At 43.8% G+C, this 24,156-nt stretch overlaps 2 protein-coding genes across 11 annotated transcripts in view; one reads left to right on the forward strand and one right to left on the reverse strand.

The window, feature by feature from the left end:
* Positions 1-37: 37 nt before the first annotated feature.
* On the reverse strand, positions 38-23,539 carry DPY30 (dpy-30 histone methyltransferase complex regulatory subunit). Of its 6 annotated transcripts, none has more exons than XM_073338331.2 (5): positions 23,332-23,539; positions 7,823-7,894; positions 7,686-7,748; positions 2,657-2,799; positions 38-273 (listed from the first exon to the last, which is right to left on the reverse strand). In XM_073338331.2, exons 2-5 carry the CDS (start codon positions 7,856-7,858, stop codon positions 201-203), a joined length of 315 nt encoding a protein of 104 aa, XP_073194432.1. In that variant the 5' UTR covers positions 7,859-7,894; positions 23,332-23,539; the 3' UTR covers positions 38-200. The 6 variants fall into 6 exon arrangements, with proteins under 6 accessions (XP_073194432.1, XP_073194431.1, XP_073194427.1 ...); XM_073338330.1 differs by having other exon boundaries at positions 7,686-7,733; positions 23,332-23,413; XM_073338326.1 differs by lacking the exon at positions 23,332-23,539 and adding an exon at positions 9,757-9,929.
* Positions 22,899-24,156, forward strand: part of SPAST (spastin) — a 61,821-nt gene continuing 60,563 nt past the window's right edge. For 3 of the 5 annotated variants that reach the window (XM_073338319.2, XM_073338321.2, XM_073338320.2), the window contains exon 1: positions 22,902-23,560. In XM_073338319.2, the coding sequence (XP_073194420.2) occupies positions 23,134-23,560 (427 nt within the window). In that variant the 5' untranslated portion in view covers positions 22,902-23,133. Of the gene's footprint in view, positions 23,561-24,156 lie in introns of all 5 variants that reach the window. The other 2 variants (XM_073338324.2, XM_073338323.2) reach the window with 2 other exon arrangements.

Consider the following 24,156-nt stretch of genomic DNA (forward strand, 5'->3'; position numbering starts at 1 on the left):
TATTCTGAAGGACACTTAACATGTAGTTTAAGACTAGTAAGAATAAAAATGTACTTTATTAAATAACTCAAGAAAAGATAAGGGAAATTGTGCAGTCTGAAAGACATTGGTGGTTCTGTATGATTTTTACAGCAAAGAATGAATCATGGCAAATTAGCATCTAAGTTTAGCAGCCAAACTGTCGTCCTCTTCCCATGGAATTAATTTCGGTCCTCAAACTGTGACTTGTTTTTTAAAAGATATGCTGCTAGGAATTCAATAGGATTTGGCGGTCTGTAGAGATAAAAAAAAATCAAGCGTAATTACTATTTGTCACATACATTTAAGTGAGCTGGAGAGCTCATCTTCACTGAAAACAGACTTACTTGTAAAAGCACTGGACAAATTAGAAATGTTCAGCTTTGTAGCATAACAATCACAAAGGGTCATGTTTCAGCAGCAACTAGAGAACTCCCTAGCCAGGAAGTTCCTCCATTTATTAAGATTCCCATTGCAACACTTCCTGGTCCCCGATAGCCCCTACACAATTGTCATTATTAGGCTACATCTACAATAAGCTCTAGGGATGTGATTCTTCTGCTCATGTGCACACTCATATTAGCTGTCACCAAACTAGTGAGTATAAATAGCAGTTCAGCCACAGTTTCAGCAGCAGAGGCAAGGCTAAGCTGTGCCAAGTAAATGCACACCAGTTTCAGGAGGATGTATACTTAGTACAGCTCAGCCATGCCTCTGCTGCTGCCACCCGTGCTACCGTAGCTACACTGCTATTTCTACTTGTACTAGCTTGATGAGAGTAAGTGCAAGTATGTGTACATGAACAGGAGAGTCACACACCTGGCTCAGTGTAGTCATAGCCTGAGAAGAAAACATTCTTCATAACTATAATTCAGATGCATATATAATTCTATGGAAATCAACATTTCTCATTTTATTTCTTTAGAGGCTTATGGTTCACAGTTAATCGGTAAGACAGACAACGCCTAAAATGTGTCCACAATTATATTAAGCAGCTACCAGGGGAAGATGCTGTGCACAGGTTCTGGAAGGGAAGGAGACTGCATACGAAGTAGGGAAGGAAGAGTGGATCTAAGGGGAAGGAGAGACAATGGAAGTGACACTGACTAGGCAAATGAAGTCAGTTTAGAAAGGCTGGCCTCTCTCCCCCTCTAACCCATATCCATCTTAAAGTGTCAAGTGAATTACCCAAGTTTACACACTGAATTTATTTAATGTAATTTCTAATGCATTTGCCTATTTCACCAACTCCTGCCAGGTAAGGTAAAGATTTAAAGTAGCCAGCTTCTTTGTCTGCTTTGTTCTTGTCTTGTTATTTGATTTACTTCAGATAGCAACTGTTTAGTGCCTCCATTAGAACAGTCTGCCTCAAAGATATCTTTGTTGCTTCTGCCAAATATTTTTTTCTAACCAACACTTGTGATAACAGTTGAAATTATTGGAAGAAAAAACACTAACATGCAAACTGCTTTACAATTAAGCCTCACCACAGCCTTGCTAGGTAAGATTTGTTTTTCTTCAGCCGCAGAAAAGTGTAGTGCATAAATCCTGGTAATCCAACTTGTCTCACCCCACATATCAGGTTATCACACTCATTCCAGGGAAGTGTCCAAAAGTTTTAACTGTGGTCTGGAATATATCAATTTAGGACTACATAGTACTCTCCATCCAAAGCAGAACCCCAAATAAATCAGTAGAAGATCTGCACACAGTTTATAAGCAGAATATTGTCTCTACACAGCAACTAAGTGGTTAGTTATTGATGTGGGTGGCTTCTAGTTTAAACTCAAATGTTCTTTTGGGGTTAAGATACCACTGGGAGAGGTCTGAAGGTTCTCATGATTTTAACTTAGTCCATTGTGGTCCTTCTAAGTTTTTGATAAGATTAGCCAAAGTTTGTTCCTTCGGCAACAAAGGGGTATTATTAGCATGTGCAGTATGACACTCAAGTGGTTCCAGTTATACCTAGATGACAGGAATCAACCGGAGAGGAAGGACAATTGAGTGTTTCTACTGAGGAACATCCTTTCCATGTTGTTCAAAGTATATATGAGGCCTCCTGGAAAAACAGTCTTTAAACAAAGGGAACAGTATCATTAGTATGCCGCTACAGCACAATCTCTCATTGTATGAACTCCCAAGAATAAGTGCCGAGGAAGAATTTATATGCTATTACCAGCTGGATTTTCTGGAACTACCTTGTTCAATAAAGTAAGAGACAGCATGAGGAGTACCTACTTACTGAGGGAGCAGGACTCATTCAAGAACCCTGAGCCAGGTTAAGAATGCTGGTGAAATGTCTGTCCAGGCTCTTGCCATGAGGAACCATGCAACAGATTTACTTAAAGAACAGATTTATTCAGACTGCATTCTTATTTACCCTGTGAAAACTTTGCACTAAAACGACATGTCCTTGTGACAATGAGATTACCGATATTCTCTTATACAGCTCACATTGCAAGCAGCTAGTTACAGAACACATCTTGGCTGCTCAAGAGAATGCTATTACATCCACCCCAAATGCCATACGTGAGCTTTTGATGGAGACAAACTGGTTTTGCAAGCCGGTAAGTGGGAAGGCCCTGGCCACATCTAAGCCTCCTTTATTTTGAGAAAAATGCTACATTAAGTTCTTTACCTCTCCTTTGCAAGTACAGCAAGTCCCTGTAGTAAGATAGGCACAACTGTCTGATCCAAGTAGGCACGTGTAGGTAACGACTGAAGATCCACCTTCTGCTTTGATGTTTTCTCTGCGTTAATCTTCTCATTTTCTACTATCCTCTGATGAATTCAAGGCATCATGTGAATAAAAGTATTGAAATTAGTACATAAAAAGTCTACTTAAAAGTAGACATTCAGCAAAAGCAATCAGATAAGGGTATTAGAAGATGGAGTGAAATTATCCTCAAATTTCACTCCATATTTTTAATTTGGTTGAGAATCTCAATTCTGTTTTCTTAAGTTAAATATAGAAAGCCTTATGTTAGATTCTAACAGCATGCTGCCATATAAGCTACATTAAGTTTCTTGAAACTGGAGGCAGCCCCTACACTACCATTTTCATCAGCTCTTTTATATTCATGGCTCTTCCCTGCCAACTGTTATAGATTAGAATGATTTTATTTATGTAAGCAGTCCTCATTAAGTTGCTCTTGTGAGCATTTGTAGTACCAGGCTTCAAAAAGTAGGACCAAATTCTGCAAGAAGGATTTGCAGGATAGGACACTTGAATTTACCAAGCGTTCCCCTGCCAGCAATGGTACTTGGAACAGACCATGGTACATGGTACTTGGTCCAACCATGCAAATCCCTGTGTGAAATCAGGCTCCAATACAGTAAGTTATTAATCTTTTTAATACGCTGAAATGCTTACGCACAAAATAGATACATTTCCTCCACTTTTTTGGCTCCACTATATTGTAACCTTTTGGTCAGAAAATATTAAATGAATTGTCTTATACTATTGTCAAATGGATTTTTACACACACAATATAATTTAACATAACGTCCTCCAAAATTGTCAGTTTTGCCACACATGGATATATTTTTAACATCAGCACTACAGAAAGTTAGTCTATAATTTATTCTAAATATGCAAAGAACATTTGGGGTAAGATCTAGAAATCATCATGGGTAGTTCAAAGAAGTCTGTCCATGGTAGTTGTAAATACAAAAAAACCAAAACCACAACCCTCACAGAACACACCCTGGCATCATAAAAGTAAGAAAAAACTAGGGCTGTTGATTAATCGTAGTTAACTCACGTGACTAATAACAAAAATTCATCACAATTAAAAAAATTAATTGCGATTAATTGCACTGTTAAACAATAAAATACCAATAGAAATTAAATTTTTGGATGTTTTTCTACATTTTCAAATATATCAATTTCAATTACAACACAGAATACAAAGTGTACAGTGCTCACTTGACAAAACGCAAAGAAGATACCAATGTGAAATTTCTAAATTTCTAAATAGCTACAGAACACAACCCATGATTTAACAATCTGAGAGAGATGAGGCATGGAGCATTTTTTCACAAGTCTTAAAAGAGCAATACTCTGATGTACAAACTACAGAACCCGAACCACCAAAAAAGAAAATCAATCTTCTGCTGGTGGCATCTGACTCACATGATGAAAATGAGCATGTGCCGGTCCGCACTGCTTTGGGTTGTTATTGAGCAGAACCCGTCACGAGCATAGATGCATGTCCTCTGGAATGGTGGTTGAAGCATCAAGGGACATATGAATCTTTAATGTATCTGGCATGTAAATATCTTGTGACGCCGGCTACAACAGTACCATGCAAATGCCTGTTCTCACTTCCAGGCGACATTGTAAACAAGAAGCAGGCAGCATTACCTTCTGTAAAGGTAAACAAACTTGTCTGTCTGAGTGATTGGCTGAACAAGAAGTAGGACCTAGTGGACTTGTAGGCTCTGAAGTTTTACAGTGTTTTGTTTTTGAATGCAGGGGTTTTTGGTACATAAGTCTACATTTGGAAGTTCAACTTTCATGATAAAGAGATTGCACTACAGTACTTGTATTAGGTGAATTAAAATACTATTTTTTGTTTTTTTGCTGTACAAATATTTGTAATCAAAAATATAAAGTGAGCACTGTACACCACTTTGTATTCTGTGTTATAACTGAAACCAATATATTTGAAAATGAGTAAACATCCAAAAATATTTAAATAAATGGTATTCTATTATTCTTTAACAGTGTGATTATTCGCGCAATTATTTTTAATCGCTTTACAGCTCTAGAAAAACATTATATACACAAAATGTGCAATGATTAGCGACCAATTTGGGTCATAGCATATCAAAATAGATACAGTGGAGATTGAAAAGAATACAAGGAAGTATGACCAAGATGGAGAATGGCAAGACAGGACTTTTGAACAGCAAGAAGTGGCTAAATGCTATTATTCACTAGCCTAGACTAGAAGAAAGTTAGAGGGACTTAATTGAAGGCACCTGTCTTATGATTACTCTTATTGTTATGCATATGTTTACTAGTCATTCCCCAAGCCTAACCTTTTCTCAACAAAAGAAAAAGTGTGTGTCAAAATAGCACTCTCAAATAATTAAGAGAGGGGGGAGAAAAAAAGTTGACTATTCTGGCACATTTCCAAGGCCTGAAAACATGGAAAGCGTCCCCCCCTCAAAAAAAAAAAGTTGCCAGGAAGGTGACATGCCAACATTCCCAGACAGGCATCACTCCTGTGTCTGACCACCTTCTCAATATTTCACCGAAGGGGGTCATGTGTAGTCTTGCTGAAAGCTAAAAACAAGCTGATTGACATGGTTATTGGGAGATGTTAATATGGGAAACAATTTTAGAGTTATGTAACATAGTATATTTTGTTCCAGAACTGCTGGAAGTGAAACTTGTCACTTGAGGCCAAGGAGTCTCAGAGCTGACAATCAACATCTGTGGAGGCAGCCCTGCGTTCACTCTCTCGACCAGATGCAGGAGTGAGTGTTTACAAAGAAACAAAATCCAAGAGAAATCTCTGTTTAGGTGACTCCCTAGGCTAAGAGATAACAGTCCATAACTGTGTAAGAGAAGGGGAAAGGGGATAAGATGTTATCCTTTACAGAGGCGACATTCTGCCAGTGTCTCATGAAAAGGTCTTTGGGCTGGACAAGCGCTGCAAGGTCTGCCCACTGGGTGAGAAATACCGTATTAGTGACAAATTACTTTCTTGTCTAAGTATATGCTATAGATTGCATTTTATGATTCTCTTTTCTCCTGTACCCTTACATTTCCAAATCTTTTATTTTGGAATCTTTATCTCAAGCTGTGTTAAAATAGTCTTCAATTTTGTTTTATTATCAACACATCTAAGCCCCTTGTACTGTAACTCCTTGCTTAACGTTGTAGTTATGTTCCTGAAAAATGCTACTTTAAGCAAATGATGTTAAGCAAATCCAATTTTCCCGTAAGAATTAATTGTAAATAAGGGGGGTCAGGTTCCAGGGAAATAAATTATATATATATGTATGTGTATATATATACCCACACAGTATAAGTTTTAAGCAAACAATTTAATATTGTAACCAACAATGATTGTGAAGCTTGGTTGAGGTGGTGGAGTCAGAGGCTGGAATATTTCCCAGGGAATGCCTTGCTGCTAAATGATGAACTAGCACTTGGCTGAGCCCTCAAGGGTTAACACATTGTTGTTAATGTAGTGTCACACTCTACAAGGCAGCACAAATGGAGGGAGGAGACACAACGGATGCATAGCAGTGGCTGCAAATATTTCCTGTGGAAACTGAACTTGATGATGAACCCACGCTATCCCTCTGGAGCAAACCACTCCTTCCACTTTCCAAAGTGCCAAGTGGTGCACGTGTGTGGAACAGAGACACACTGTGAGTGAGAGAGACACACATGCCGTGTGAGTGAGAGAGAGACGTGCATTACCCCTTTAAGTACACTGACCACACGCTGCCTTTTTAAGTAGATCAGCAAGTTGAGACAGCAGCTGCTGCCAGCAAGCTCCCTCCATCCTGAGCCCTGACGTGTCCCCACCTTGCTCTGTGGAGATGGGGTGCAGGAGCAGGGTGTAGGAGCAGGGGGACACCCTGACATCAGTATTCCTCTTTCCCCGCCCCTGCTCAGCAAGCAGGAGGCTCCCGGGAGCAGCTCTCAGGCAGAGGGCAGGAGCAGCACACAGTAGTGGAGGGCGGGATGTTCACCTAAACTGCCCAGCAATTGATAGCCTACTGGGGAGCTGCTGCACAGGGAACTTGGGGGAGCTGATAGGGGAGATGCCAACCCACCCTGGTTCCAAGCCCCCACCAGCTAGCTCCAAAGGGCTGCTCTTCCTGCAAGCAGTGGACAAAGCAGGCAGCTGCCAAGCAAAATTATAAGGGAGCATTGGGCAACTTTAAATGAACATGTTCTCTAATAGGTCCGCAACCTAACAATGTTAACTAGGATGACGTTAAGTGAGCAGTTACTGTATTAAGGAGAGTGTTGAACTGAGGTAAGGCTGGTAAATTGGCGTGCACTGCTTCCATGGAGGCAGTGGATCAGTGTACACCACAGAAGTCCAGAAGACAAGGTCCTGAGCACTCAAATATAACCATTGGGGGCATGTAAGTTTTCAGCATGCAGAGAGAAAAAGCCAGGCTTGTGAGGCCCGGAGCAGAGTGCTTGTGCTGCCAGAACTGGGAGGCATTTTCCCCTCACTTGGCAAAGACACTGCTCTCTCATGCTGTAAGGAGGTGGTAGCGATTCATACAAGAGGCTTTGGGTAACCTCAAGAAGTGTTCCATTGGTGTATTGTCAGAAGAACCTGTTGTAAGAGGTAGCAGAGGTAAGTTGTATATAGCACTTAAAAAAAAAACAAACCCAAAGGACAAAACCACCACACAAAGGGATCATTATTTCTGTGGGACTAGAAACAGAATGGTAGCAGCCCAACCAGCAATACGGATATACTATTAAAAGGTCAATTGTGCATGGTACCAGCATTTACTGAGTTATGCTAAGCACCCTTCATTACCCACTGTTTTCAAAAGCATTCAGTTCCTTGTATTTTGGGTCTGATTTCTGCAATCATTTTAGCTAAATTAAACCCATATTTCCCCCAAATCAGAAATACTACTTCAATTGCATTTGAGAACAATTAAATCTTAGTTACCTCTACATTTTCTGTAAGGCCATATTCAGCATGAGGATTTTCTGGAACCTGTAAAACAACATGCTAGTCAGCAAAACCAAAATGCACTTTATGCATCTGCTAACAGAAAAATCAGTGTAAAAAGTTTCTTACTATACCTGTGCCTGTCCCTCCATGATCTGTTCTGAGTCCATGATTTGAAACTTGAAAGTCACCAAATGTGCAACAATCTTGGGAAGTAACAAAAAAATCAGAACATTAAAATCAATAAAAAATAAGGTAGTTGACACTTAAAATACGGTTGACAATTTTGGTCACCATCATGCAAAGAGTTATCACCAAGGTAGGTTTGGGTCCTTTCCCTCCCCCTCAGCTCTGTCAACCATATTTTTCTTGTATAAAAAATCTGAAGTTTTGCAAAAGAACATGTGAAATAAACTCAGACAAAGTAACTTAAAAGAGAACTTTTAGACAAGGTTAGTTCAGTCATAATTACTTTGAAAAGAATTAGCAAATGTGTATACGTGGTCCAGAAACATCTAGAACTGACTGTACAAGTTAGTATTAAAGGAGACCAGCAAAAGTTTTTTTTAAAAAAAATAATAAAAAAACCAATCAGACTTGTTCCTTTTTTCAATCTCTATAACATTTAAAGGCCTGAGACATGTGTTTTTAAAAATCTGTATTTTGCTTGTTTTGTCTTTTCTACCCTATATGACTCTATAACAGTTGTTCTTTGATCGGGCCCCCTTTCTTTATGTCTGTAGTCATTTATGCCATCCCCTACCAAGTATATATACCATTACCTAACTCTGAAGGCAGAGTGGAGAGCAGCAGCTACTGGCTGGGCCACCAGCTCTCAAGGCAGCACTGCACCAGCAGCACAGAAGTAAGGGTAGCAATGTGAAATCACTTTTCACAACAGACTTACCACCCCATTGACACTCTTACTTTATGCTGCTGCTGCCACCACAAGTCTGAATGCCTAAGCCCCGCGTAAGGGATGGCAGAGAGGAGAGCTGAAGCTCAGGTGAAGCAGCTCCAGCTGTCACTTTTATCTCCACATCCTAGGTGTGCCTGACCCTTTTGCACAAGACCCAGCCAGCTGGGGCTGATAGCCAGAGCTCTTAAACGAAAACAAAAAACCCACACAGCTCTCACCTCCCTCGAGAGGCCCACCACACAGTCTGAGAATGGCTGCTCTATAGTAAATAAAGAAATAGTGAAACTGGCATCCTCAAAGAGTCAAGTGAAAGAAAGCCAATCAAGTGAGGGAGGAAGAAAGTGTTTCAATAATTATTAACACTCATTTACCTCCCGTAGATAATGAACATATCAGAGAAGGGATATCTATTATGTACTGGTATTACAATATCTCCTAGAGGACCCAAACAATCCCACTTCCTCCATTAAGGCGCTAGAGTACAGGAGGTGTATGTTCAGAGACGTCCAAGGGCTCCTCCAGCAAAGCTGGAGACGAGGGGATCGGAGCAGGAGTTGAGAGCTGGATTACGACGGCTTCTCCTTTTTAATCATTCTCAGAACAGGCGAAGGAGCATCGCTTCGGCATACAGGAGAGCTCCCATTTCAGGAGAAATAAATGCCACTGAGCGAACCCAAACCCACTCCCTGTCACAGCCGCCTCCGATACCAGCAGTCCGGGGCCAACATTACAGCACAGCTTAGAAGACCAGGAAAAAAAAAACCACAACTCTCTCCTGTCTTACGAAGTGACCTCCGTCAAGAGGCTACACGCCAGCCTGGGACAACCCCGCGTTCCGGCTCGGCTCCCCCCCCGCGCACCTGCTCTCGGCGCGGAGCAGCTGGTACCGTGGGAAGCCGCTAGAACGGCCCGGGCTGCGGCGGCTCCCGCAGCGAGGCTCCCTTTGAGACCGAGTGCCGGTGTCCGCGCCCCGAGGGCCACAGCCGAGGCTTCCCGCGCCAGGAGCGGGCAGGCGGCACCAGGCGTTGACCGGACCGGACCGGAGCAGCCCACCCTCGCGGCCCCGCCCGCTGTGCCCCCTCCAGCCGCACGCCCGGCAGCGAGGGACGCAGCGCTACCCGCACTCCTCGGCCGTGGAGCCGCGCTCACCTCTCGAGACAGCCGCTCAACGGAGAGGACGCGGCGACGAGCCTCACCGTAGGGAGAAAAAGGGAAGGATCGTTGCGAGGCTACAGAAGCCTCGCAACAGCCTCAGCCACTAACAACAGCACGCTTGGCGGGGATATCGTAAATTGTTTTGCCGTAAGTGAAGGAAGTGGTGCTGCGGCGACCACCCAACTGCGCCTGCGCGAAGGGAAGGCCCGCCCGCCCCAGGTAGGGCAATGGAAAAAGTTCAGGCTTGGGGGCCCCCCCCCAGCATCATCAGACACGTGATCGTCAGTGGCCCCGCCCATTGAAGTCTGCTGGCTTGTCCTGGCTGGAGCTGCCGGCCGCCTAGCCTCGTGACCTTGCGCTGCTGCTTCTGGAGTCTAGGGGCAGGGGCGCGGCTTAGCAGTGGAGTTAGTCCCACAGCGTGTAGTGTAGACGCATCTGCAGTCAGAAAAGGAGTACTTGTGGCACCTTAGAGACTAACCAATTTATTTGAGCATGAGCTTTCGTGAGCTACAGCTCACTTCATCAGATGCATATCGTGGAAACTGCAGCAGGCTTTATATATACACAGAGAATATGAACCAATACCTCCTCCCACCCCACTGTCCTGCTGGTAATAGCTTATCTAAAGTGATCATTGGGTGGGCCATTTCCAGCACAAATCCAGGTTTTCTCACCCTCCACCCCCCCTCCCCCCACAAATTCACTTTCCTGCTGGTGATAGCCCATCCAAAGTGACAACTCTACACAATGTGCATGATAATCAAGTTGGCCCATTTCCTGCACAAATGCATCCGATGAAGTGAGCTGTAGCTCACGAAAGCTCATGCTCAAATAAATTGGTTAGTCTCTAAGGTGCCACAAGTACTCCTTTTCTTTTTGCGAATACAGACTAACACGGCTGTTACTCTGAAACCTGACATCTGCAGTCAGTTTAACTGGTAATTGTAACCGAGGAGGGAGCCTGAGTTATAGCACGCATATAGTAAAGGTGTGGAATTCCCTATTAGTGCATTTCACTCAAGTCCAGTGGGCATGTAAAATGATGTCTTGTCTAACTTCCCACAGCACAAACTTACCCCAGGGCTTTAGCAGTTGGTTTCCCTTCCTTGGTTTGGTGCATCATCATTAATAAAAGGCAGTGCAATTGCAGGCAAATGTGACCCTCAATGACAATTGCAGAGAGTCACCGAAGGCAAAAAGTTGCACAGGTGGTTGTGGTTCTCAATTGTCTTGCCTAGAACCTTTATTATGGGTGGTGACAGCTGAGATGGAAAGAATTCAGCATCACTGTCAGTGCCCATAATGAGTTTACAGGGATGGTAATTAGGAAAAAAACACAGTTCAATATTTTTGAGTAAAACTGACAGAAATCTGTAATAGTCAAAGCACATAGAACTCCATGTTACCAATTACTCCATGTCTCTGGATTAAGTTTAGAAGTGTGAGCAACAAGAGTGATGTAGTGGTGGGAGTCTGCTATAGACCACCGGACCAGGGGGATGAGGTGGATGAGGCTTTCTTGTGGCAACTGGCAGAAGCTACTAGATCACACGCCCTGGTTCTCATGGGTGACTTTAATTTTCCTGGTATCTGCTGGGAGAGCAATACAGCGGTGCATAGACAATCCAGGAAGTTTTTGGAAAGCGTAGGGGACAATTTCCTGGTGCAAGTGCTAGAGGAGCCAACTAGGGGGGGAGCTTTTCTTGACCTGCTGCTCACAAACCGGGAAGAATTAGTGGGGGAAGCAGAAGTGGATGGGAATCTGGGAGGCAGTGACCATGAGTTGGTTGAGTTCAGGATCCTGACACAGGGAAGAAAGGTAAACAGCAGGATACGGACCCTGGACTTCAGGAAAGCAGACTTCGACTCCCTCAGGGAACGGATGGGTAGGATCCCCTGGGGGACTAATATGAAGGGGAGAGGAGTCCAGGAGAGCTGGCTGTATTTCAAGGAATCCCTTTTGAGGTTACAGGGACAAACCATCCCGGTGAGTCGAAAGAATAGTAAATATGGCAGGCGACCAGCTTGGCTTAACGGTGAAATCCTAGCGGATCTTAAACATAAAAAAGACGCTTACAAGAAGTGGAAGGTTGGACATATGACCAGGGAAGAGTATAAAAATATTGCTCGGGCATGTAGGAATGAAATCAGGAGGGCCAAATCGCACCTGGAGCTGCAGCTAGCAAGAGATGTCAAGAGTAACAAGAAGAGTTTCTTCAGGTATGGTGGCAACAAGAAGAAAGCCAAGGAAAGTGTGGGCCCCTTACTGAATGAGGGAGGCAACTTAGTGACAGAGGATGTGGAAAAAGCTGATGTACTCAATGCTTTTTTTGCCTCTGTCTTCACTAACAAGGTCAGCTCCCAGACTGCTGCGCTGGGCATCACAACATGGGGAGTAGATGGCCAGCCCTCTGTGGAGAAAGAGGTGGTTAGGGACTATTTAGACAAGCTGGACGTGCACAAGTCCATGGGGCCGGACGAGGTGCATCCGAGAGTGCTAAAGGAATTGGCGGCTGTGATTGCAGAGCCATTGGCCATTATCTTTGAAAACTCGTGGCGAACGGGGGAAGTCCCAGATGGCTGGAAAAAGGCTAATCTAGTGCCAATCTTTAAAAAAGGGAAGAAGGAGGATCCTGGGAACTACAGGCCAGTCAGCCTCACCTCAGTCCCCAGAAAAATCATGGAGCAGGTCCTCAAAAAATCAATCCTGAAGCACTTACATGAGAGGAAAGTAATCAGGAAAGGGTCAGCATGGATTCACCAAGGGAAGGTCATGCCTGACTAATCTAATCGCCTTCTATGATGAGATTACTGGTTCTGTGGATGAAGGGAAAGCAGTGGATGTATTGTTTCTTGACTTTAGCAAAGCTTTTGACACGGTCTCCCACAGTATTCTTGTCAGCAAGTTAAAGAAGTATGGGCTGGATGAATGCACTATAAGGTGGGTAGAAAGTTGGCTAGATTGTCGGGCTCAATGGGTAGTGATCAATGGCTCCATGTCTAGTTGGCAGCCGGTATCAAGTGGAGTGCCCCAAGGGTCAGTCCTGGGGCCGGTTTTGTTCAATATCTTCATAAATGATCTGGAGGATGGTGTGGATTGCACTGTCAGCAAATTTGCAGATGATACTAAACTAGGAGGAGTGGTAGATACGCTGGAGGGCAGGGATAGGATACAGAGGGACCTAGACAAATTGGAGGATTGGGTCAAAAGAAATCTGATGAGGTTCAATAAGGATAAGTGCAGGGTCCGGCACTTAGGACGAAAGAACCCAATGCACCGCTACAGACTAGGGACCGAATGGCTAGGCAGAAGTTCTGCGGAAAAGGACCTACGGGTGACAGTGGACGAGAAGCTGGATATGAGTCAGCAGTGTGTCCTTGTTGCCAAGAAGGCCAATGGCATTTTGGGATGTATAAGTAGGGGCATAGCGAGCAGATCGAGGGACGTGAGTGTTGGGTCATCCTTTAGGATAGGTTGTAGATCCTTAATAATGCGTTGGAGGGGTTTTAGTTGGGGGCTGAAGGTGACAGCTACTACAGGACAGGCCTAACAAAGAAAATAACAGAACGCCACTAGCCATCACCTTCAGCCCCCAACTAAAACCCCTCCAACGCATTATTAAGGATCTACAACCTATCCTAAAGGATGACCCAACACTCTCACAAATCTTGGGAGACAGGCCAGTCCTTGCCTACAGACAGCCCCGCAACCTGAAGCAAATACTCACCAACAACCACATACCACACAACAGAACCACTAACCCAAGAACTTATCCTTGCAACAAAGCCCGTTGCCAACTGTGCCCACATATCTATTCAGGGGACACCATCACAGGGCCTAATAACATCAGCCACACTATCAGAGGCTCGTTCACCTGCACATCCACTAATGTGATATATGCCATCTTGTGCCAGCAATGCCCCTCTGCCATTTACATTGGTCAAACTGGACAGTCTCTACGTAAAAGAATAAATGGACACAAATCAGATGTCAAGAATTATAACATTCATAAACCAGTCAGAGAACACTTCAATCTCTCTGGTCATGCAATCACAGACATGAAGGTCGCTATCTTAAAACAAAAAAAATTCAAATCCAGACTCCAGCGAGAAACTGCTGAATTGGAATTCATTTGCAAATTGGATACTATTAATTTAGGCTTAAATAGAGACTGGAAGTGGCTAAGTCATTATGCAAGGTAGCCTATTTCCCCTTGTTTTTTCCTATCCCCCCCCCCCCAGATGTTCTGGTTTAACTTGGATTTAAACTTGGAGAGTGGTCAGTTTGGATGAGCTATTACCAGCAGGAGAGTGAGTTTGTGTGTGTATGGGGGTGGGGGGATGAGAAAACCCGGATTTGTGCTGGAAATGGCCCACCTTGATTATCATGCACATTGTAGGGAGAGTGGTCACTATGGATGAGCTATTACCAGCAGGATAGTGAGTTTGTGTGTGTGGTTTTTGGGAGGGGGTTGAGGGGGTGAGAGAACCTGGATTTGTGCAGGAAATGGCCCAACTTGATTATCATGCACATTGTGTAGAGAGTTGTCACTTTGGATGGGCTATCACCAGCAGGAGAGTGAATTTGTGTGGGGGGGGTGGAGGGTGAGAAAACCTGGATTTGTGCTGGAAATGGCCCAACTTGATGATCACTTTAGATAAGCTATTACCAGCAGGACAGTGGGGTGGGAGGAGGTATTGTTTCATATTCTCTGTGTGTATATAAAGTCTGCTGCAGTTTCCACGGTATGCATCCAATGAAGTGAGCTGTAGCTCACGAAAGCTCATGCTCAAATAAATTGGTTAGTCTCTAAGGTGCCACAAGTACTCCTTTTCTTTTTGCGAATACAGACTAACACGGCTATTACTCTGAAATCTCAGGTTCGCCTCCCTTCCCATATCTATCACCGAGGGTTTGTGTTCCCAGATATTACTCAGACAGGATAAAGGTATAACAAGATTTATTAATGGGGTGGCAAGGACTTCCCAGGTAACAAGGTGAGACAGATAATAAAACAAGGCAGGCTGTACCAACAGGGATCTATATACGAGGATTAAAATGACAATGACACTACCATCTCTGGCAGCTTGATTTGATGGTGTCTTCTCCTCTTCAGGATGGATGCAGCACGACAGAATGGCCGGATCCCTCAGATGGAGACCAGGACCTTGAGGCGGAACCAGATGAATGTCTTCTTGGGTAAGATGGAAGTACTCAGGTAATTAAATCCCTCCCTCTCCCTTTACCTGTGTCGTCATGCATGGGGCAAGCGATCACTATAGGAGATGGATTAGGTTCGTGTAGGTAAGGATATTCCCTGCTTGAGATGACCCTTGTGGGGTGAATGGCCTAACCTATTAACCCTCAGCCGCTTGCTCTGTCTCTAACAGACAGCAACAAGACTGTCACTCAGGCGAGCAGCCCCAATCTAATCTGAGCACTGCCCTTATATAGACATAGGGTTGCTAGGCAGATTAGCCAATGACAGTAACCATTTTTTCCCACCTAAACATAAAAAAGTGCCAAATTCAGAGTGAGGAGGGGACAAGAAGGACTTACAAAACGGATGCTTAGTTGTCCTTTAGAGCAGTGCTACTCAAAGTGGTGGTCCGCGGACCAGTCCTGGTTCATGAGCCATTGGCTGCCGGTCTGCGGCACATTGGAAAAAAAAAATTGCCAGTCCCCCACATCAGATAGCTTGAGAAGCACTGCTTTAGAGGATCCAAGATGGCCTTAGGATTTTTACCTCTACACAGAGAGCTCATAATCTTCATGTCAGACAGGATGCAACATCTGGATGAAACAGATATATAGGATGGGAGTGGTTTGGAAGGATGTGGTAATAATAAAATAAATAGGATTTAGCAGGAAAGTAGAAGTCACAGTTTTCCCCTTGCCTAACCAATGCCAGCCAGGAATGATTTATACCCATCATTGCAGAGGTAGGTTTTAAGGATGGTTTAAAAGCACATCATGTGTTGGCTTTATGAATTTTGATGAGTTTCAACTATGCAGATAGACTCAGTATGGCAGAAAGCATGGAGTGCTTGAAGGGGAAGTGAGCAGTTGGGCGATCGAGACTGTGATCATTGAAAGAACAAATGCTAGAGTCAAAACTGTATGTTAGATATGCATGTCCCTGTATTATACAGAGGATGGATCTAAATGACCTTAAAGACCAAGACAAAGAGCTTATGTTGGATGTGGTGAAGAAGGGAAGCCCGTGGAGGAATGCAAAGAGGGGGATGATGTAGTCAGTGTGATAAGCCAGTAAGATGATCCTAATGGCAGTGTTTCAAATTTAGTTAAAAGGCGTCAGTGGTTGGTGTCAGGTTGAGGTGTGAGATCATGAGGGTCTGAACAACAGCCTTCTCAAGCATGAGAGAGAGGAGAGTCCAAATCTTAGAAATACGTAGGTTGAAGTGGCAAGAAAATAATCTGGATATATTTAACTTCATCAATTCACATTTGCAAGATAAGACTGTAATGTGCCAGTCTGATGTGTATTGGCTGCACCTTATGCTTGTGCTGAATCCCACTGAAGTCAACAAGCTACATGCAAGTGCAATGTCTAGCTGCACAGATCCAGCTGCAGGATGTAAGCCTAAACCATGGTGTATTTTTGGTGTTACTACAAAACATTTTTTTTACAACTTTTCTTCTCTTTTACTTACTTAATTAAGACTACAGAGCCAACACAATAGGATAACAAGGGCTGGCCTTTATTAAAAAGATTTTCAGGTAAAATGAAACATAGAGCAAATAAAGTCATGCAAAACAGGCCATTCAATAAAATGTGCATAACTCACATAACTAGCAAGACACTTAAGAAAAGAAAAAGATTTTACAATTGTGTAAACAAAACTAATTCACAATAAAAATAGCACAAATTGGTAAAATAATAGCTTCAGTGAAAGAGTGACTAATAATATACTCATTATATACTCATATATGATACACAATATATATATAATATACACAAAGAATCAGCCCCACCAGAACAGTTATTCAGACTTCATTATTCTCTCATAAAAAAACTTTAAAAATGTATTAAAAGATGCCCCTTACCATTAGATAAGGCATACATACATATAACCGCAATTAACTTGAAATATAGTCCCTTTTCACAAAATAACTTAAACGCAGTTTCAGGGGTTAGAATTATCCTGAGCTTTCCTGCCAGTTTTTGTAGTTTTACAGTCATATTTTTATATTTAAAATCATATGTACTCCTCTGTCCTTTATGAAGGACCCACACAATAAATTGACTTTACAAGGGAAGCAGTACAAGTGGCTATTTGCTTGTGCACAAAGTAAGCAAACTGAAAAAAAAGTTTCTTATTTTTGTTATAGCAATCTTTGGTGTTGCTTGTAACAATAGATGAAAGATTTGTGGACAGAAGTGATTTTAGCTTGGAACTGTCATTTTACTTAAACACTCTTTTATTATAAAATAAACAATAGGGATAAATACATTCATATGCTGAACTGATGTTTGGGGATGTTGTGGGAAAGTAATACATCATAGTATATAAATGACAACACTTGAACGTCAATAGTGCTTTTCATCTGAAGATCAGAGCACTTTACAAAAGTAGTATTGTATTGGGGAAACTGAGACACATATTGATTAAGGGACTTGCCTAAGACCACAGGAAGTCCAGTGGCAAAGCTGGGAACAGAACTCGGGAATACTGATTGGCAGACCTGTGCCCTATCTTCTAGATCATAATATCAAACAAATTGGAGAAAATTCAGAAAACAGTAATAAAAATGATAGAGGGACTACCTCAATAGGGAAGATATAATATAAATAAATATGGTTGCTAGGCTAAATGATAATGAAAGGCCAGTATGACAACTATCTAATATTTAAAGGGATGATGGAAGAATAATTTTGTAAGGTAATTGCGAATGGAGTATAATGAAAATTTTTCTAATGCTGACATCTAATAACAGGCCTCTAAGCTCACCTACATTCTGTAGGTGACACGAGCTAATGGAATGTGGCACTAGTGGAAAGTCTTAATCATCTGCAAGATAAACTACTTGGCTTGCATTGAAATTTCAAGTGAAGCACCATACTTATGGCCATGATGAGAAATCCCACTCTGCAATATTTGACTCATTTGCCCTTTCTGGGAAGGGGAGTAAAGATTTCTTACTACCTACCTTATGGTGTAGCAAAGAACCCAGCTGTCCCACTACCAGCAAGTTGTGGGGGATCAGTGGGAAGCATTTACCAAATTTAAAATATCTTATGAATAGTTTATGATATTTTATTCATTTTTAAATAACCGTGATTTTTGTTACTCCGCAAAACAGTAACATTTTTTAAAAAGAAGGAATGTATGGCCTAGGGGGTTGGTAACAGGAAGAAATGGCGAAAAATCTGAAAATGGTCCTGATTAATCCCCTACCCACACCCTCCTCACGTAGCTGCTTGTCATAAATATAAAGGGAAGGGTAAACCCCTTTAAAATCCCTCCTGGCCAGAGGAAAAATCCTCTCCCCTGTAAAGGATTAAGAAGCTAAAGGTAACCTCGCTGGCACCTGACCAAAATGACCAATGAGGAGACAAGATACTTTCAAAAGCTGGGAGGAGGGAGAGAAACAAAGGGTCTGTGTCTGTCTGTATGCTGCTTTTGCTGGGGACAGAACAGGAATAGAGTCTTAGAACTTTTAGTAAGTAATCTAGCTAGGTATGTGTTAGATTATGATTTCTTTAAATGGCTGAGAAAGGAACTGTGCTGAATAGAATGACTATTCCTTTCTGTGTGTCTTTTTTGTAACTTAAGGTTTTGCCTAGAGGGATTCTCTATGTTTTGAATCTAATTACCCTGTAAGGTATCTACCATCCTGATTTTACAGAGGGGATTTTTTTACTTCTATTAAAAGTCTTCTTGTAAGAAAACTGAATGCTTTTTCATTGTTCTCAGATCCAAGGGTTTGGGTCTGTGGTCACCTATGCAAATTGGTGAGGATTTTTACCAAACCTTTTTTACCAAACCTTTCCCAGGAAGTGGGGTGCAAGGGTTGGGAGGATTTTGGGGGGAAAGATGTGTCCAAACAATGTTTCCCAGTAAACCCCGTTAGAGTTTGGTGATGGCAGTGGAGATCCAGGGACAAAGGATAAAATTAATTTGTACCTTGGGGAAGTTTTAACCTAAGCTGGTGAAAGTAAGCTTAGGAGGTTTTTATGCAGGTCCCCACATCTGTACCCTAGAGTTCAGAGTGGGGGAGGAACCTTGACACTGCTACATATCATACTGACTTTTTGTCTTTAAAGTTGACATGTAGGAATTAAATTGTGTAAGTATCTTCCAAGAGAAGTGTTAGAAGCTCCATTATTTAAGTCAATTAAAATTTGACTAGACAAAGCACTTGAGAATATACTCTAGAAGCGGAATCCTACAATGGCAGGAGGATGGACTAGATAACCTACTAGCTATTATACATTTCTAATGATGAGATTTTAAGAAAAAAAAGTAGTAATTCTATACAGCCTGCTAATCTAAATAATCAAAACATGATTTTAGTGTAATGTGATATGATTTATAGGTATTATATGTTGACTGCTTTATGGGTCACAAAAGAGTTCAATTAGCAAGGTTCCAACTGTTCCTATTTTTTTAACTAAATTATTCATCATGTTTCCACTTGGTTAATTTCAAATTATCTCAAGTCTATTACATTTCAGTAGCTTTGAAACATCCCTGTATTTTCTCCAAATAATTCTCAAACTGTAAGGAACTTAAGGCCTGATCCTGCAAATACTTACTGTTGAGTGGAGTACTTACTATTATGAATTCCAAGAGAGTATCCACAGTAGTAAGCATTATGCTCTTTAGTAAGCGTTTGTAGAACTGGACCATGAGTGCCTGCTCTTGGTCGCACTGCATTAATATTGACATCATTTGGAGGTGACTTGCGCCTTTGGTGCATTTAAAAATGGGTATTAGTAAAAGCATCTCCGATATATAGATCGGGTACCAAGAAATGTGTTTTATCACCTGAAATGCGCAAAGCAGCACCTGAAGGAGATGCATAGAGGAGATTGTGTAAAGGATGAGTGAAGACTTATCCATTTCCTAAGTAATAAGGGAGAAAAGAGACTGAGTTGATATCCCATAATAAAATATGATGTAAACATGACTCCCACTGAATGGTTTTCTAAAACAGTTTGGCAGCTTGTTTGCAGGATAGTTAGTTGAACCCTAGATGTTTTAGAACAGTGTTCAAAACCCATGTTTAAGGCCTGTAAAACCTGTTTAGTCTTGTTGATAAACGGGGGCGGGGTGGAAGGAAACTGTTTTAAAGAATTACAAAAATAATTCATTAAGATGCCATGATAAGATCTTAAATGATCCTAACAAAGTCTTGCATGCTAAATGATGTCTTCGGGGATGGGGAGAACTCCTCATTTTCACTGCAAGGCCCAAACAGGCACCAGGAGAAGGCCAGGAGCTGAAATAGTTTGAATGTGGGAAATGGAATGTGTGATTAAAAATACCCTTCACCTCACCAGGGAGAGATTTTAAACACTACTGTAAAATTAACTGCATGCCAAAAGAGTCCCACTCACTCACAATGAGCAAGACTAAAGAGACTATTCCAGGAGCTTGATTTTTCTTGCCTTCACTCAATTGTCCTGGTTATAGGCACCAACTTCCTTTCTACCTGAGGGGTGCTCAGCCCCACTCAACCCCAGGCCTGCCCCTACTCCACTCCCATCCCCACTCCCAGGCCTTCCCTCAAGGCCCCACCCCTGCCCTGCCTCTTCCCACTCCCTCTCCCAAGCATGCCCCATCCCTGCTCTTCCCTCTCCCTCCCTCCCAGCGCCTCCTGCATGCCGCTGTTCTGCAGTGTGCAGGAGGTGCTGGGAGGGAAGGGGAGGAGTTGATCAGTGGGCCGCCACAGGGTGGGAGGCACTGGGGGGAGAGCTTGGCTGTCAGTGGGTGCTAAGCGGAGCACCTATGGGGTCGGCAGCTATGGTCCTGGTAGGTTATCCAGTAGAGCTGTAGCCACTGACTGACTCCTTCCCTACCTGACAATTAATTGTATAGTGTGTGGGGGGGAAGTTATGCTGTTCCATGTTCATCACTGGGAGGAAGGAACTATTGAAGTGCTCCACTGGGGAAAGTGCAGGACTACAGGATCTCTGGCAATTCTGTTCTGATACCATCTTTATTACCATAATAGTATCTGAGCACCTCAGATCTTATTGAGTCTCTTTCCCCTTAGCTTGTCTGGATCCTAGTATGGAGAAAGAACTAAAGGGAGCCTCTCTTCATGCTATTATGACGTTTTATATGAGGAACAGCTCAGCAAGAAGGGGACGTGTACGGGCCCAGGAGACAGAATGTGCCGGTTGGGAAGGAGGTGTCCAGACGAGAGAAAGGGAGACGACTGATAGGCATCAGTGGGGTGAAGGAAGTTAAGGACTTTTCTTTCAAAAAATACAACAGGAAACTAACTGCAAATAATAGGTTAATGCAAAATTAAATTTACTTCTTTTTAAAAAGAAAACTCTGAGAAAATACAAATATTAAGGTACATTTTGACAGCTGTGTTGCACACACATAATGCAGATGAACCTTGATTATCCACGCCTCTTTTTATCTGAAATGAGGTTGGATGTCTCAAAGCCTGTTGTTCACACAGAAAATTTCTTTGGTTATCTGAACACTCGCTTATCCAAATGTAGTCAATTTCTCCTTTTACACTTAGATAACCAACACTACTAAAAAAAAGGAGTACTTTTGGCACCTAGAGACTAACAAATTTATTTGAGCATAAGCTTTCATGAGCTACTGCTCACTTCATTGGATGCATCCGATGAAGTGAGCTGTAGCTCACAAAAGCTTTTGCTCAAATAAATTTGTTAGTCTCTAAGGTGCCAAAAGTACTCCTTTTTTTTTTTTTTGCGGATACAGACTAATACGGCTGCTACTCTGAAACAAGACTGTACTTAATTTCTAATGACTAGTTAAATTGTTTAAATGTATGCTTTAACAGACAATATATGCAATGTGAGCAAATTAATGTTATGGGAGTCTTAACCTTAACATTTCCATGTTTTAAATATATAACTTTTAATATTGGATTGATGTTATTTTATGAATTTGTTATAGCTCTTTAATGTTAAGAAGGTGAGGTTGCATAAAATTGACCCTTCCCTATTTTACCATCCTGCTACTACCCAATAGATTTTCTAGTGTTCTTCATTTCAAGATTTTTTCCCCTGTACTGTGTCCCAGATCTGTCCCAAAGCAGGTTGAGAGGGAATATGTTAGAATGTCATATGTAGCGTGGCCACTTGTCCTTCATTTGGTGCCTGTTTCACATTACATGTCAAATTAATCAATAAATATTATCTCGTATGCACCAAAAACCATGCAAAGGGATTGCACACTGTAATAAAATGTGTTACTTAGAGACGAGTGTGTGTCATAAATAAAGCCTTGGGGATGTGCCCTTAAAAATAAACTTTCTCCTATAATTTCCAACTTGCCCTTTATTCGAAACATAAAGGGTTTGTAGAGGGGCGTGAGAGAGGTTACCATAGCCAGGGACTCGCTCTTCTGGTTCAGGAACATCAGTCCTGCTGTGCATTCCCTGTTGCCAGGCGCCTTTTGTGCTGCCCCAGGTGTAGGCACCAGACCGTAAAACCCACTTTTTGCGGTACCCCGCTGACTGGGTGGGTTGCAGGGGGCACCCACTGAGGGCGGAGGAGGGGCTGCAGGGGCTCAGCCGGAGGCTCCAGCTGGAAGGCGCGAGGACCGCTGGCTGGGAGCGGCATGACCGACACCACCCAGCACGCGGCTCCTAGCGCCTGCTCGTCCGAGAGAGCAACGCAGCCCCCGCGTACTACAAGTCCCAGCAGGGCACAGGGAGGGGCACCTCTTATTTCCCGGCATGCAACACTCCACATCGAGACCGGCAACTGACCCGCCTTGCGACGCACCAGCTCCCGAAATGCAATGCGGAACGAAAAGACTAAATGTCCCAAAATGCAACGCGCCCGCAGCGGATTCCCTGAACGCTCGAAAAAAGCCACCAACAGGGACTACAGTACCCGGCATGCTATGCAACCAGTGCCTCGCGGCATGTTGGGATATGTAGTCTCCATGCCCAGCCGCTGCGCCAACCACACCTCCCATTGTCGCCTCGCTGCCTGCCTCTCACAGCTGCTTGTCAACAATAACCGTACGCTAGGGGCGGCGGCGGCTACGCGTCCCTGTATTCAGGAAGGGCTTGTGCGCACTTTCCGCACAGCCCTCATAGCCGGGGCTGGCTAAAAGGGGCGTAGCTGGCGCCATGGCCGGTTGTTGTCAGTCGCTGGCAGCGGGTTATGGCGACGGCGGTGAATGAATTCTCCGGGCGGCAGAGGGAAGAAGAAGGGCTCAGCCGCCTCCAGCTCCCCGCCCCAAGCCCCCAGGGCCTGCCCCTCCGCCCCGGCCGGGCCGGCTCCCCCCCTGCAGCAGCAGCAACAGCAGCAGGCGGCGGCGGCGGGGGCGGCGGCCGCGGCGTCTCCCCATAAGCGGAACCTCTATTACTTCTCCTACCCGCTCTTCGCCGCCTTCGCGCTGCTCCGCTTCGTCGCCTTCCAGGTCGGGCTGCTCTTCGCCTGGCTCTGCGAGCGCCTCTCCCGGGGCGCCCTCATGGCCGCCAAGGGCAGGGCCGGGGCCGGCGACGCGCCCGAGCCCGGCGGGGCGCCCGAGACGGTGCGAGCCTGCCACAAGCGAGCCTTCGAGTGCATCTCCGTGGCGCTGCGCATCGATGAAGAGGAGAGAGGTGAGGGCTTGCGGGGAGCCTGCGGTGGGGCGAGGATGGTGCCTGGAGTGGGGACGAGCCTCCGGGGGGGCGGGTGGTATCCTGGGGGAGGGAGGGAGCGAGGCCTGAGTGGATCCAGGGGGGTCTCTAGCGGTGAGTCCCTTGAATGAGGGGGCGTCTGTTCTTCCCCCATGTCCGGGTGTCATGCGCCCCCCGCATCCTTGGCTCCAGCTGCGTCCTGTCTGTGTGGCACATGAGCTGAACATCCCTGAGGCGTCTCTGCCGCGGGAAGGTGCTGCTGACAGATGGTGTGACAGCGGCTGAGGATACAGATAGAGACCAGAGAGGGGCGGCGTGGAGGGAAGATACCTGTGCAGAAATGGTTCAGTCGTGGAGAATGGCAAGTAAAATTTCTAGCCTGGTGGCAGAGATGTGCAGTAATTTGTGGCCAGCAAACTTCAGAAACCTGCTGAGCATTTCCCATGAGAGAAGGATGAGCTAGAAACAGGTAAAAAACCTATTAAAACAGCTAAAGCTTAGCGGTGAAATCTTGGCTCAGTGGTACCAGGATTTCAGGCTAGGTGCGTAGCAAGAGTAGAGAGCTATTGTAATTGTTT

This window comes from Lepidochelys kempii, chromosome 3 (assembly GCF_965140285.1).
Source record: "Lepidochelys kempii isolate rLepKem1 chromosome 3, rLepKem1.hap1, whole genome shotgun sequence".
Taxonomy (NCBI): domain Eukaryota; kingdom Metazoa; phylum Chordata; order Testudines; family Cheloniidae; genus Lepidochelys; species Lepidochelys kempii.